The sequence below is a fragment of the Boleophthalmus pectinirostris genome, unplaced genomic scaffold (genome assembly GCF_026225935.1).
Source record: "Boleophthalmus pectinirostris isolate CB_2022bp ecotype Guang Dong unplaced genomic scaffold, ASM2622593v1 HiC_scaffold_2, whole genome shotgun sequence".
NCBI lineage: Eukaryota > Metazoa > Chordata > Actinopteri > Gobiiformes > Gobiidae > Boleophthalmus > Boleophthalmus pectinirostris.
The window spans coordinates 12,824,695-12,839,872 of NW_026571152.1; the positions used below are offsets into that span (position 1 = coordinate 12,824,695).

The 15,178-nt window shown below is 41.4% G+C and overlaps 1 protein-coding gene across 2 annotated transcripts; it reads left to right on the top strand.

Moving 5' to 3' along the window:
• Nucleotides 1-3,877: 3,877 nt before the first annotated feature.
• tmem231 (transmembrane protein 231) lies at nt 3,878-13,762 on the top strand. Of its 2 annotated transcripts, none has more exons than XM_055155286.1 (7): nt 3,878-4,079; nt 9,215-9,381; nt 9,860-9,988; nt 10,065-10,208; nt 10,288-10,369; nt 10,643-10,746; nt 12,814-13,762. In XM_055155286.1, the coding sequence occupies exons 1-7, from the start codon at nt 3,935-3,937 to the stop codon at nt 12,979-12,981; spliced, it is 939 nt and encodes a 312-aa protein (XP_055011261.1). In that variant the 5' UTR covers nt 3,878-3,934; the 3' UTR covers nt 12,982-13,762. The 2 variants fall into 2 exon arrangements, with proteins under 2 accessions (XP_055011261.1, XP_055011262.1); XM_055155287.1 differs by lacking the exon at nt 3,878-4,079 and adding an exon at nt 8,170-8,740 and having other exon boundaries at nt 12,814-13,760.
• Nucleotides 13,763-15,178: the final 1,416 nt, after the last annotated feature.

Below are 15,178 nucleotides of genomic sequence, written 5' to 3' on the forward strand. Positions count from 1 at the left end.
TCTGGTCATGCCAACCAATGTTGGACTTCCACATGTCTTGGATAAGCACCTTACATCTGGTTGTGAATGGTAAAATGTAGCCTAGCGGATCGTAGAGCTTGGCAAGAACACTGTTTACGTGTCTTACAGTGGATTCAGTAGGATGACGCTTATAACTGAGGGTTCAGGCAACCCCAGGTGAGTCCAAGAGGGAGTTCGCTGAGATTGTCATAGCCACAGTCTTGCTACTAGCTAGACTATGCTTCGGGAGGTAAGTGTGCAACAATTTCAACAATTTGAGGCATGTTGCTTTTCCACTGCTGGATCTCAAATTCTCCATTGCTCAGGAGTGCACGCAGGTTATCGATCAGGGCCTTGGTGTCTTTAGTGTCACTCAAACTATGAAGGCAATTGTCGACATAGAACGAGTGCTCGACCACTTGCATGAGGAGAGAATCTGGTGACTCATGGTCCCTGATGTGCTGTTGTAGGGTATATACTGCGCAACAAGGGCTGCAAGTTGTGCCAAAAGGCCAAAAGGCAATACTTGCCAGATGCGAAGCTCCGATGTTTTCTCCGAGTTCCGCCAAACGAATCTGATAAGTGGTCTGTCTCTGAGCAGCAAGTGGATCTGATGAAACATCGACTTGATATCTCCATTGATGGCAACTGCATGGTGCCAAAATCTGAGCAGGACTCCAATGAAGGTAGGACTCAACGTGGGTCCGGGGAGGAGACTGTCTGTTGAAGGAAAAGGAACATTTGAAATTAACTCTGTCCTTTCCATTGTGGTGCACCATATGATGTGGCACATACCAGGATTCTTCAGTCTTGGCTGCTTCTTCCGATGGGATCTCTGTAACGTAGCTGACAAGTTTGTCCATCTCCTTGCAGTAAGAGGCTGTGCGCATAGGATCTTTGGCTAACCTGTGCTTTGTACTGTGTATATTGGGCATCACTGAGTCCGGAGGTGCGCACAGGGCAGTGACTGGTTGGCGATGCAGGAGAGGTGTAGAGTAGCGCTGGTACCTTCCATAGAAACCTGTTCTAAAGTAGTCTGTAGAAGGGTGAGGGCTGGAGGTCCTGCTTGGAACATGATGCATTCTTCTCACTGACATATGGGAGTGTATCAATGTGCCAAAGGCACAACATTCTTCAGGAGTTCGATGTAAGAAGACTTTGTGGCGATGTGCAGGCAAGACTGAGAAGAGACTGGCTTGATCTCTGAGAGACTTTGTAAGGACCAGCCTAATCTGGTGCAGATGGTTATGGGACCACCGTATGGGCCTACTCACACTGGCTGAGTCGGAATAAGGCGGTGAGGCATATCTGAGCCAATGAGCAACAGCAGTTGAGAGGTGAATAGGTGACAGGGGGAGTCCGTTTAGATGCTAGTGCTGCTGGAGGACAGCTACTGGAGAGGTATGGTCAGACAAACTCAGACTGTTTGCTGATCCAATACTTCCTGCTTGCCTTGACAGTGGGGGAGACGTGAAGGCTAACTGAAGAAGTTCTGAGCTCTTTCCCTGGGTAGGAAAGACTGGTACATATTGACAGACAGGTGCGGTAGGTGCAGGAGGGAATGCAGGGACAGGAACAGCAGCTAAGACAGGCAGCGCTGGCGGTCTAGTGATGGAAGAAGAGGCCTCTGAGTGGTTGTCAAAGTGGACAAAGATTTGTCCAAAGAGAGCTGGTTTAATACGTTGGTGGTGCTCCGTGACCTCCACCACAGGCCCACCACAGGCTATATTCCATGTAAGGGCTGCAGGCTAAGGGCCAAACCCAAATGATGCAGGAATATGAATAACGACAGAGCAATTAGTAAGTAAGTCTTTATTTATATAGCACTTTTCACAGACATTTTTGTCACAAAGACACTTTACAGAGCATTACATTCAGCATTATTCATTCACTCTATACCTGGTGATGGTAAGCTACTGTTGTAGCCACAGCTGCCCTGGAGCAGACTGACAGAAGCGCAGCTGCCATGCCAATCAGCACCAATGGCCCCTCTGACCACCACCATCACTCACGCACACGCCACTTTCATACTAGGGAATATGGGTGAAGTGTCTAGCCACTAGCACAAGTGCTAATTTCCACCTGTAGTCCCTGGGCAGGTTCATTGACTGATTATCCACCACAAGGGGAACCTCACTACAAGCACCTGGTGGGTGCCCACCTGCGTGTCCCAGCGCTGTCGGTGTGTCCGGACACTGCGCTTCTCCAGGGGTTTGTGCTGCTGCAGACTGCTTTGTGTTGTCCTATATGTATATCTGTGCTTAGTTAGTTTATTTGTTTATTTATTTGTTCATTTATTTATTTATTTCAGTGACGGTGCATATTAATGAACATTTCTGTAAATATGCCAGAATTGGGCAGGAAGGTCTTTCATCTGTAGTCCTGTAACAGATGTTAATGTCAGCCTAAAAACAAAAAAGGATCAAATGTAACAGTATTCAATAAGCAAATATTGCACTATTTACAACACAAGGCACAGGCACCTCAACCTACAGTCCAACAGAGATACCCCTCATGGAATACTCATAAAATACTTACACAATTACATAAACACAATTACATAATGACATAATTGTGGATATGGGTTTCCAGCCAGAGGAGCAGCCCCTCTCCTCTATCTGTTCCTCTGGTTCTGTGACTGGTGATTCTGATAATGTTGGTCCTTAGTTTGTGGCAGGTCCGCCCTAACAGCTTTTGTGGGCCACAGGGCGGGCCTGAAACTCCCTTCACAGGGAGATTCATTACATGATCTCTGTTGTGGTTATCTGGACTGATCTCATGTCACAGCATATGACCAACTTTATGAAAGCCAACTTTCTGAATGATAAAATTAATGTTACATAATTTTATTATTTTACAGTTACAGTATATTGTGACTTGAATAATGTGCATTATAATTTTGACATCCCAGATAGGTTAGTTGCTATTTTTCTGTATGCACCATGTGCTATAAATTACCAGTTGGGCCATTTTTGCCCAGCTCTGATAATTTTTGCTCATGTAGCCTATTTACTAATCAGTACAATCATCATAAGCAGTCAGTTTCACTGCTAATTTAAGTAATAATCATATTATGACACAACCAAAGCCTTATTATAGTGCCTCTATTTTTCAACTCCACTTCAAAAATGTTTCAGTATGCAGTCACTGGTGAAATATATACCATATAGCAGCAATCAGAGACTAGCATTTTGTGTGTGTTAAGAGAACCTTTATTAGGCTCACAATGGGGACATGTCACTTGTCGGAACAGCAATAGAACAAAAAATAAACAAGAAAATGTACTTTCAGTAAATGGAGTAATGGAGGAAGTGATACTACACTGTGCAAGTAGTGACACATTTTAGGCTACATAATTAGAATATTACAGTATTGTGACTGCTTATGACTAAGGTTTTGTACATTATATAAAAGACAACAGTGAATAGCTTTAGGGTCCGAATAGTGTAGTACCAATGTCATTCACTTTACCTTACCTCTTAAAGGGATAGTTCGGATTTTTTTACATAAATCTGTATGGCATCCCCGTCATCAGTGTTGTGCATTCACACCGACTTATCCCCGAAAGCGTCCGGTGAGCCGAGATACTGGCCCGTTTTGGTGCTGAGGAAAGTAGTTCGGCAAGTTGTGTGGGGACTGTATACTAAAGCGTTTTTCTTCTCAAAGCAATATGTGTTCAAAAGAGTGATACATTTGCATCACAAAACCATCGTCGCCAAAAAAGTCAGATCAAATAATCGCTTGGCGCTATTTTCTCTCCGTACGTACCACTGCGCGCGGCCGCCAGGTGACAGCCGCGCACGGATCCATCACTTTCTTCAGTTGTTCGGCAGTGTTTACATGCGCAGACCGCCGCCACGCGAGAGAGCTAACGAGAGAGCTAGAGCCAGAAGTATATGAGCTTGTATAAGATACATATGAATATATCTAAAAAATGGTGCGAACTCTTGATTATCCAGGCTGTAACAAGAAAAATCTGGCTGAATCTCCACGCACATTTCACTGTTTTCCTGTCACGGACTTTGCGCTGAGGAAACTTTGGCTTCTTGCCTTTGGCTTCAATGTGGAAACCAAACCAGGTAAGAACGAAGAAGTGCCGCTATGTTTACAAGAGAACAGGTTCAAGAATCAGCTGTAACTCTGTGTGCAGTAAATCACTCAGTGTCATATCACCAGTGAAGCTTCTACAAAACGTAACTTTATAAGTCGACTGTTATTACTATTGTAAATGTCACATACACTATTGGCAGCAGCTACGTGGACGTGTGAATGATTCTATGTTTCTATTAGTCGTCCATGCTTCAGTCACAGTAGGCTCTATGTTCGCTGTATATGAGTTTATAAATTACGTGATGGTGATTGTCTCTCACTCGGTCTCTCACGGCTCCAGCGTCAACTGCGCATGTAAACACTGCCGAACAACTGAAGAAAGTGATGATCGGTGCGCGGCTGTCACCTGGCGGCCGCGCGCAGTGGTATGTACGGAGAGAAAATAGCGCCAAGCGATTATGAGATCTGACTTTTTTGGCGACGATGGTTTTGTGATGCAAATGTATCACTCTTTTGAACAAATATTGCTTTGAGAAGAAAAACGCTTTAGTATACAGTCCCCACACAACTTGCCCAACTACTTTCCTCAGCACCAAAACGGGCCAGTATCTCGGCTCACCGGACGCTTTCGGGGGGTAAGTCGGTGTGGATGCACAACACTGATGGCGGGGATGCCATACAGATTTATGTCAAAAAATCCGAACTATCCCTTTAAGTAGTTTCTCCTTCTCCCTCAATAACACTTTTTATCATATTTATATGCACACCAAAGATTCTTTTCTATGAAATAGCAGCTTCTCTGTGCAACTCGGCCAGTACACCTCCATGGCTGCGGCCTTACCGACTTGTCAAAGCCTGATCCCGTCAGATCTCAGAAGCTAAGCAAGGTCGGACTGGGAAAATCGGTTACCACAGTGGAGCACCAGTCGTTGTGTCCTTAGGCAAGGCACTTCTCCCACATGAAACTGGTGTGTGCTTGAGTGATGGTGGTGGTTGGAGGGGCTGGTGGTGCAGATTGCATCCTCGCTTCCTTCAGTCTCTCCCAGGGTAGCTCTGGATACCATAATAGCTTACCACCTCTGGGTATGGAGTGAATGAATAATGCTCTGTAAAGTGTCTTTGAGTATGCAGAAAAAAACATTTATAAAACCAACCTTTCAAACATACACTGGCACTTATGCCAGTGACTGGTGCCCGCTGACATGGCACGGTGGCATTGCCCATGTTAATTATGCTAATTATGCTAATTGTTATTATTCACCCCAAAAGGTAGGCCGTGAAAACAGCACAAAGTGCTCTCCCCTTATCAAACACTTAATGCCACTCAATAGTGACACTCATGGCATTCAGTAGTATAGACTGGCATTACCCATTGCTGCGATAGCGGAATAATTGTAATCGTTAACTCTTGTAAACTCCAAACACGTGCATTGGGTATGTGAGTAATCGAATAGATCAATGACGAGCGCATTGGACAATGGACCCCATGGGTGCGTTACTGGACACAAGCACTTTCCAATGACATATATATGTGCCACCATAGGTGGCCCTATATTGTCATTGTTCTTTTTCTTCTTCTTCTTATTTTTCTAACCACTTGGGCACATTTCAGCAACTTGCCGCTGACGAAAGCTCACCAAATTTTGCACAAAATTCAAGAACGCCAAAATAGGAATTTACAAATACAACACATCAAAAAACTTAAAAAATGGCGCGACAGCTCCCCCTGCAAAGTCAAAATACATTGCACCTATGGCTATACCCAAAAAATCAACATTGTCATAGACAAATTAAATTTGGGTGGTGGATAGGTCTTGTCATTCCAAATATATTATACGGTTGCTAGGCAACCAACAGGAAGTCCGCCATATTAGAGCGACCGTGCAACCTTGCGCCGAAGGCGCAATTACCTGTCCTCATACTTGGACAAACTCGGCTCGCTATCAAACTTTGTCGAGTGATAATTCGCACAAACTGTTTCCAATTTCACTCAAACTGTAATCGTTGGTGGACAACTTGACCCTGAACAAATGCATATAAGAAATTCTCAAATGGGCGCAATAGTGCCCCCTAGGGAAATTTCATGGAAGAGCAAATATGTACTTTGTCATAGACATATAAAATTTTGTACACACATTCGTGACATGGTCTTGATCAAAAAAGTCAATGATATCCCCATGCCATTTCCCATTCTGTTGCCATGGTGACAGGCCAAACATCTGTCCTCCCCAATAGGACGCCCAACAAAAACTTTGGCATAGCCAAACAAAATTTAGTACACAGATGCACCATGGAAATAGGAACAAAAAAGTATATTACACGGTTGCTAGGCAACCAATAGGAAGTCTGCCATATTGGACTGATCGCACAACCTGGCGCCAAAGCTGCAATTTCCTGTCCTTGTACTTTAACAAACTCGTCCTCGGGCGTTTGACCCAGACTCACCTAAATCATTCTGCATCATCTAGACAAGTGGAATATTAAAAGTTGTTAAAAGCTTTTTAAAAGGTCAAACGATGTTGCCGCAACAATGGTGCAAATTTCGGGTTAGTTTTTGCAGCTCGCCATCAAAGTTCAACGCGTGATAAATCACATAAACTTTGGCCAGATTCACTCAAACTTTAATTGTTGGTGGACACTCCGACGCTGAACAAATTTATATATGAAGAAAATCTAAAATGGATGCAATAGCTCCCCCTAGGGAGATTGCATGGAACAATAAAATTTTACTTTGTCGTAGACATACAAAATTTGATACAAACATTCATGACCTGGTCCTGATGAAAAAAAAGTCAAAGAAGTCCACACTCCATCTCCCATCGTGTTGCCATGGCAACAGGCCAAAAATCAGTCCTCACCAATAGGATGTTCCTATTCTGAACTTTGACGTACTCAAACCAAATTTGGTACACAGATGCATCATGGGAATAGGAACAAAAAAGTATATTGTGACCACGCCTCCTTCCCAAACCGAAAGTCCACCATTTTGCATTTAAAATAAAGTCAACACATACAGAAATTGAGAAAAATGGTTGGGTTCGGTCAAGATTAGGGGTTAGGCTAGGGTTCGAGGTTTGGGTTAGGGCTAGGGTTAGGACTAGGGCTGCGGTTAGGAGTTTGGGTAGGGTCAGGGGTTAGTGTTAATTTAGGAGTTAGGGCAAGGGGTAAGGTGCATTCGTAGGGCACGGCATGTGCAGGGCTCAGCATGGCCGGAGTGCGGCGTGGCATGGGCGCAGCATAGGCGCGAGGGCCGATCATTGCTGCTTGCGGCTATTATTATTATTATTATTATTAATTATTTATTTTATTTAATTTTTTTAACTCCTTGAACTTCGGGCTGTCTCAGGATTCTATTCTTGCCTCAGTCCTATTTTTGCACTTTAAAAGTCTGCTAAAGGCACACCTATTTGTACAAGCGTTTACCACCAACTAAGCTGCAGCACCTTTCAATTTTATTACAGGCAAATTATTATTATTTTAACCTTAATCATCTTAATTTTGTTGTGTGTGTGTGTGTTTGCGCGCATTGGGGTTTACTGTTGTATGTTTAGCACTTTGGTCAACTGTATGTTTTTGGATCAATAGGCCTAGCTCTGCATTCTGGGAAAAATGTTTCCTTGAAACCATAGACTGTAGTCTATGCTTGAAACGAAAACCATGGAGAGTCATTAAAATTATAAATAAAGCGCAATATACATTTTACTAGACTCCTGCCATCTGCTAGGCACTCCTTACGACACTGCATAATTTCCTTGAAACGGTCATGAATGATGCTTGTTCCTGCTATATAACAGGAACCGAGTTCTGCCCGCCGAAAAATGCATCCCCATCTCGCCGAAACTACCTGCCATCAGTCTCTTAGTTTTGATAACATACATATACAATACATAGTTTTTTGGGTGGGATGCATATTGGCAGAGTCTGGCAGTGGTATATGCATGATATTGTTATTGATACAGAAAGTATAAAACTAAAAGTATTAACCAAAGATCTAGGACAAAATGTAAACGATTAAAAAGCTTTAGTTACAAGTCTACAAGCTACAACTGTAAGTGACAGAAGAATCTGTTATGAGTAGTCCTGACGTATGTGCTTTGTTTTCGATTTCTGAAATTCTGATGCCCGCATAAACACACGCCAATAATAAGAGCCAATTATCATTGGATTATCTGATTACTTTGAAGCCACGGAATCAGTTTCTTTTGTGCGTGCCTTTAGTGCTCCCATAGCGCATGCGCCTCGTGGATTCATGGCAGCCATGGTAACGGAGAGACGCTTCAACATGGCGCGCGCAGGGTAGAAACGACTCTCATGCAGCTGGTGCGTGGATCTATTATAGTTCAATGTGCTGAGATGAACGCTTCGATGAGACAAACGTAGCTCGAGGATAGTGCAGAAAACAGTGCTGGTGTTGTCATAGATGAGAGCATATATGTTGATGTCGCTCAGGTTCACTCTATCCCCATTTAGTATATTAGCCGGACTGTTAGCCGTTAGCATTGCAATGGGTTCATACTAAATGGAAGTGTTTACGAAGCATCTCACTGCATAATGGCTTTCTACGAGGTGTATTCTCATCCAGCTTTGATCCGGTACAGAAGCAGCGTGTGCACTAAAGCCACGCTGTTTGCCGTGGTGGCCCTCTGCCTCACGTACATCCCTCCTCTGCTCGTGGCCTACAGAAGCCAAGGTAAGTGCTAAGTTTGGAAAGGGTCGTCACTCAGTGTGTGTAATAAAGTGCATTTGACAGATTCATATATTTTTCTAATAATAATGATCATAGTTTGTTAAGTTAAGTTTGTGAAGATCTTTTATTTTATTTTTTTTTTATTTGCAGCAGATTTCATCAGCATTTCCTCAGAGTGTGAAGCTAAGTGAAAGCACTACTCTGTCAGAAGCTCTGTTACTAAAATTAGATATTAATCTGAGCTTTAATTTAACACAGTCTGACTAGAAAGAGCTGATTGAGCTGGTTGCTTAGTAACATACTCTAGTACAGTATTATCTTACCTGTCAAACCAGTAGGCTAAGTAAAATGATAAACTGCACCAGGATTACCAAACTAGAAAATCACTAAAATTTAGTGGTTTGATGTTAATTATGTTTTAGAGAAATTAGTCAAATGTGACTATGTGCTTTAAACCTGCCCCATCACACTGTGCAGGGTTTTGGCTGAAAACGAAAACATATGAAGAGCAGCCAGTAGTGCGGTTCCAGTACCAGACAATATTGATGGCCAGCACTAGTGCTCAGGGGGACTACGTGGCCTGGAGCACATTTCCTCACTTCAACCACCTGGTGGGCGCCCGCTTGCGCATCCCATCACTGTCGGTGAGTCCGGACACTGCACTCCTCCAAGGGTGTGTGCTGGAGACTGCTTTGTGTTGTTCTGTATGTATATCTGTGCTTAGTTAGTTTATTTATTTACTTATTATTTCAGTGACAGTGCATATTAATGAACATTTCTGTAAATATGCCAGAATTGGGCAGTAAGGTCTTTCATCTGTAGTCCTGTAACAGATGTTTATGTCAGCTTAAAAACAAAAAAGGATCAAATGTAACAGTATTCAATAAGCAAATATTTTTACCATACAAGGCACAGGCACCTCAACCAACAATCCTACAGAGACACCCCTCATGAAATACTCATAAAATAATTACACAATTACATAATTACATAATTGTGGGTATGAGTTTCCAGCCAGAGGAGCAGTACCCCAGTTCTCTAGCTGTTCCTCTGGTTCTGCTGTGACTGGTGATTCTGATGATGAAGACCTTGACAATTTTTTGTGCTGGTTACATATGACAGGTGAGAGAGGAGGATGACAATCAGGATGGGAAACTTGACCGTCTCTTGCTGGATATGCAGCTGCCCCTGAGAGCAGAGGAGCAACTCTACAGCCTGCAACTGCTGCTCACATTCAACTACCAGCTCTTTGTATGTACCACACATATCACACATACACACACACCTCTGAGATCCTTGCCTGCTACAACTGTGTGTGTTTGTCTAGCGCATGTCAACTGTGGTCATGCAGAGTCTGGCCTGTGTGCACTATTCTTCTGCTGTCCCTGGGGCTCGCCTGTTCATCAGTGGAGACTTGCGGCTACAGCAGAGGGCTCCCCTACCTCATCGCGGCCTCTACAATGTCTACAATGTGAGAATATGGCTTCACTTACAAATGCCAACCTTTTGTCTTTAAAAGTAGGACATTTTCAATATATTGTGTGTTGCAGGTCTCTGTGATTGACAGCTCCAGCCCATTTGCAAGTGCCTATGAGTTTGATGACATCATCAGAAAGTACCAGCAGAGAAACTGTTAAGTGCCTCTTGTAGTCTTTCTCTAAATAGCTCATTGTGGCTCTGGTGCAGAACAGCTAGATATTCAAAGCCTATATAGTTTACACATTTAAATACTTTTTGTGTCCCTACAGTAAGAAATCATAATGCAGAGAGACCACTAAAATGATTTTAAAACAAGTCTGACAGCACTCGCCACCTTAACACAGTTAAAACTACTCAGTCATTGAATTCCTTTATACAGTAGAGTATATAATGACCCTTCTGTCTGTCTGCTCTGGCCCTCTGCAGTGACCACCTTTCTGTCTACTGCGATGCCTGTGTGGACGCCAGGACGAGCACCCACTGCCCCTTTTGTGCTCAGCGCCGAGATCCACTACTCCACTGAGACGATTACATATCCTTCAGACAAACCAGGTTAAATATGTTAGGTATTAGCAGTAAAATGCCCCATAGAAGTAAAATACCCAATCTTTAAGTACATATGACAGGTTTTAATGTATTTCAAATGATTACATAGTTTTACATCAGTGGAATCAGTAAAATAGTGGCGAGTTGTAAAAAGGAAATCTCCTATGCACAAAATTCCCTCCAAAATTATGATACGTTATAACAACAGTTTGTGATTTTGTTTCTGGTATGGTTAGTCATGCAATTATCTATACTTATGTCACATGTGATACCCATGTTCAATAAGGAAGTAAAATGATAAATATCACCAAAATTGGAAAAACAATAACAGATAAGGAAAATGCTTGTCTCCAAGAAGATGTTTTTGCTTTTCCTAGATTGCAAGCTGTAAGAATGCTTGTGTTTATTAATAACAGCTCTAATTGAATCAATGCTTGATATATAAGTATACTGCTATACTGTACATTTGGCAAAGCTAGTTTTTCTATGAAGACAACAGGTGATGGACCTTCCATGAGAAAAGTTACACAGTGCACCTTTAAGTCTGAATAAAAAAAAATCAACATCAACAAGACAAAAGAATAGGGTATTTACAAGAAAAATGAAATAGGAAAACATGGCTTTGAACATTTTACCTTCAACCCCCCTTTGATGTACAGTTACACTTTTCCATATCAGCATTTCTAGAACCTCCTGTGGTGGAGCAGATAAGCAAATAAAAACATGGCCCTACCATATGGTGTAGACATGTTATTGCTTTGCCTCAAATGTTCCATGGATGCTTTAAACATATCAGTCTCTTCAGAGATTGTGACATAACCAAGCCAAGTTACAAATCATATTGTTTTGAGGTATTTGATCTTATTTTACCAATAAAAAAACATGTAATTTAATAAATGTTGGATAGTTACATTTCATACCAGGCAAAGCAATTGATACTTTGCAGTGACATCACGCTGGGGATGTTCTGGATGAATTTCTGTGGTGGAATATTCAACACTTACCATGGTGACACAATGCAGATTAATAAACACTGTCAAAAAAGTGTTAGGATGGTCTGAAAACACAAGTAAAAATGCCAATGCTAATACCTAGCTTGGGATTGTAATTTCATGTGAGAAGGACTAATTTAACAATACAAACTCAGCTCACCTTGTGTAGTTCCAACTAAGTCAATTAATTTATGGTCAAACTGTGTTAAAACAAAGTATCTGACTAAAGTCGCAGAGCTTCAGACAGAACAGAGCATACAGTTAGCTTCACACCCCCAATTTTAATGACATTGGCTGCAAAGTGTCAATGCAAAGATCATGATCTGTAACTTGGCTTGGTGACCTCACATGCTGTCTTTAAAGACACTGATACATTGGAATCACTGTGTAACATTCTAGGCAATGTAGTAACATGTCCATGTAGACTAGCATGTGGCAAATCCTGCATCAAACTACATAACTGCACCTTTAGTCATAGTCATTGAACATAATGCAATGTGGTGTTACTCAGCTCTTGAGAAGGAGATGGTTTCAGCATGTAGGATTACTCAAACATGTAAACAACATGCAACTCCCCATGTGTTTATGATCTGTGTAAAGAGGTCTTGTGGAGGGATGCACCGATCCAGCGTTCACTTCCAATACCAATATCGATACTTTGACTTTAAGAAACTGTTGATACTCCATAGCAACCGATCCCAGTGTAGGGACTGAAAATGGCACTTATTTCCTTAAAACATGGTTAACTGATTACACAAGACACCCAGCTGTTATTTATCCTTCAAATAACCACTGAACTGCTTTGTATGAATAAAAGTTCAAATATTCTGCACCAAAATCATCAGTAAATAGTCTTATTACATCCATTTAAAGGCCCAACCAGGATATCGGCTGAACTGGTATCATGGAACTGATATCAGATTCAGATCCATCAAATCTTTCAATATTGGTGCCTGTATTCAGTACCAGTGCCAGTATCAGTATCAGTGCATCCCTAGTCTTGTGTATGGAAATATGAGCCCTTTTCTTGTCCTGTTGTCAGCCTTAACAGTGCTGTTCACATACTACCCTGGTTTTTGGGAAACCATCAAATTTGCCTGGATCCAGTACGTGAGTGTCCTGCTGGTGTTCCTTTGGGTGCTCCAGCGCATCCAGACCTTTGTGTTTGAGAAGCAGCTCCTGACCACTGTACCAGGGGAACCAGCCCACCACCACAAACTGCACTGAGGAGTCCTGTCACAGAGCACGTTCAGAGGGCCCAGACGGCATCGGACTAAATGCATTTACAGATACAAGCTAAATGTGTCACAGATGCTACTGTTTTCATAGACCTGCTGATGGAAGTATTTAGACATTTATTTGCTAATGAATAGCACATTGTTATTTAAAGTTTTGTTTCCCACAAATCTTTTTAATAAAATTCTGTTATACACGACCAATCAAAAGTTTGAACACACTTTTTCATTGTTTCTTCTTTATTTCAATGCTTAATTACATTGTAAATTCTCACTGGAGGCATCAAAAATATGAATGACAGATGCAGAATGTAGCGAACAAAAAATAAACTCAAAATGACTTGTTTTAGATTTTAGATTTTTAAAAGTACCCTTTGCTCTGATCACTGTTTAACCTTTTGGCATTTCTTGACACAGACATGGCACAGCTGTGAAGTGAAAACCATTTCAGGAGACTTCATCATGAAGCTCAGTGAGGCAGGCTTTGCAGCACTGTTGACAAAGTAAAGGGTGGATGGATACTTTGAGCTTTTAAATTTTAAATATTTAATAAACTTGAGTTTAACATTTTTCTTTGCTACATAATGTCATATATCTTACATCATATATTTGATGTTCTCCATATGTGTCTACTACTCCATTTTAAACATAACAAAAAAACAAAAAAAAAACTGAATGAGAGGGTTTACCCAAACCTTTGACTGGTAGTTTTATGTCTGCCTCTTTTTGGTAAAGAATAAATTATTTGTTGGGAGTCAATTACATCTCTTAGATCATCAGTCATCATTACTGTTTTTTGTATATGTGCATTAAATGATATTAGATGTTTTGGAACAGTCTTTTTGTCCAATAAAAGCTTGTATTTTCAATATTCACCGAGTGGTTGTAGTAAGGGAAGAGGTCTGATGGAAGTATGGGGTAACACATAACATATTTATTATTTATTCAAACATGTATGGACAACATGTACAATTTCTTCTGGCATGTTTTTGATGAGGGAAACATTATAACATGGTAGAAGTTTAAAAAAAAAAAAAAAAAAAAGACTTTGCATAATACCCCCTCGAACCATACCGGCCTGTTTCAGGGGCCAAAGTGGACCCTGGGAGTAGGACTGGACAATATAGGGTAATAATGAATCATGATTTCTTTCCCCCATTGATCAATCTTGATTTTCCATTTTTATGTTTTGTCCTTTAATTTCATGAATACAAATAATACAGGGGTTTCATCTGTGCCATTTCACACTCAAAAAAATAAATCATACTGTACACCTCTTCCTCTAAAGTCTTTCGTCTGCTCCAAACCACATGCTTTTTACTGGCAGAGGATTGGCTGTAGACATCTCCATTCAAAAACTCCAACCATATTAATTGGTCTGGTCCTCTTTGGCTCCAGGTCTGCTTTAGCTAAGGAAAGGCTCCGCTAAATGCTGACTGGTGATAAACTGATGTATTTTCTGTGACAGCAATTTATATGCTGAGAAAACATGCTTAGGAAAACAAAGCTGGCAGACAGTGGCTATAGCTGTTTCCTGTATATCAATAGATGGCATTGGTGTGAAGTAAATATTATATTTCTGGTACATAATGCATTTAACATTAGCCAAATGCAGTGCATGACATAATGAGGCGTACATTTTAAAATTGCAGAAAAAGTTGACCATAAATCTGAAATAAATTCTTGTTTCATCTAGCTTTAACCGTGTCTCAACAATGTGTCAAACTTGGAATTTCTCAATGTCTTTTTGTCCTTATTATTAAAAAATACATCTCAGGCATGATTTAGATGGTATTTATTAAAAACATGAGTTGTGTTTGGCTGATGTCAGGTACTCATGGAGCAGAGGCCCCTGAACCCAGAGTCTGGAGCATGGAGATACAACTCAACTGGAGGTGGCTATACCAAACTGACCAAGGCAGGCCCCAGTGAACTTTTCCCATTGAAACACAGCTCATAGAGACCAAAGACCAAAGTGCTGACCCTCCCTCTTAGTCTGAGTCATTGTATTCAAGTCTGGGAATAGCCCAACACCTTTGTGAGGATATGTGATCCTATGTCAGCCCCCTCCTCTGTCACAGAATTCCCTTCAGCCAGGAGGAAATGGCTACATCCTGCAGCTCCGGCTTCAACTTCACACAATAGAATATCATGTTCACACTGAGGCTCTTTACACTGTGAAAAAGAAT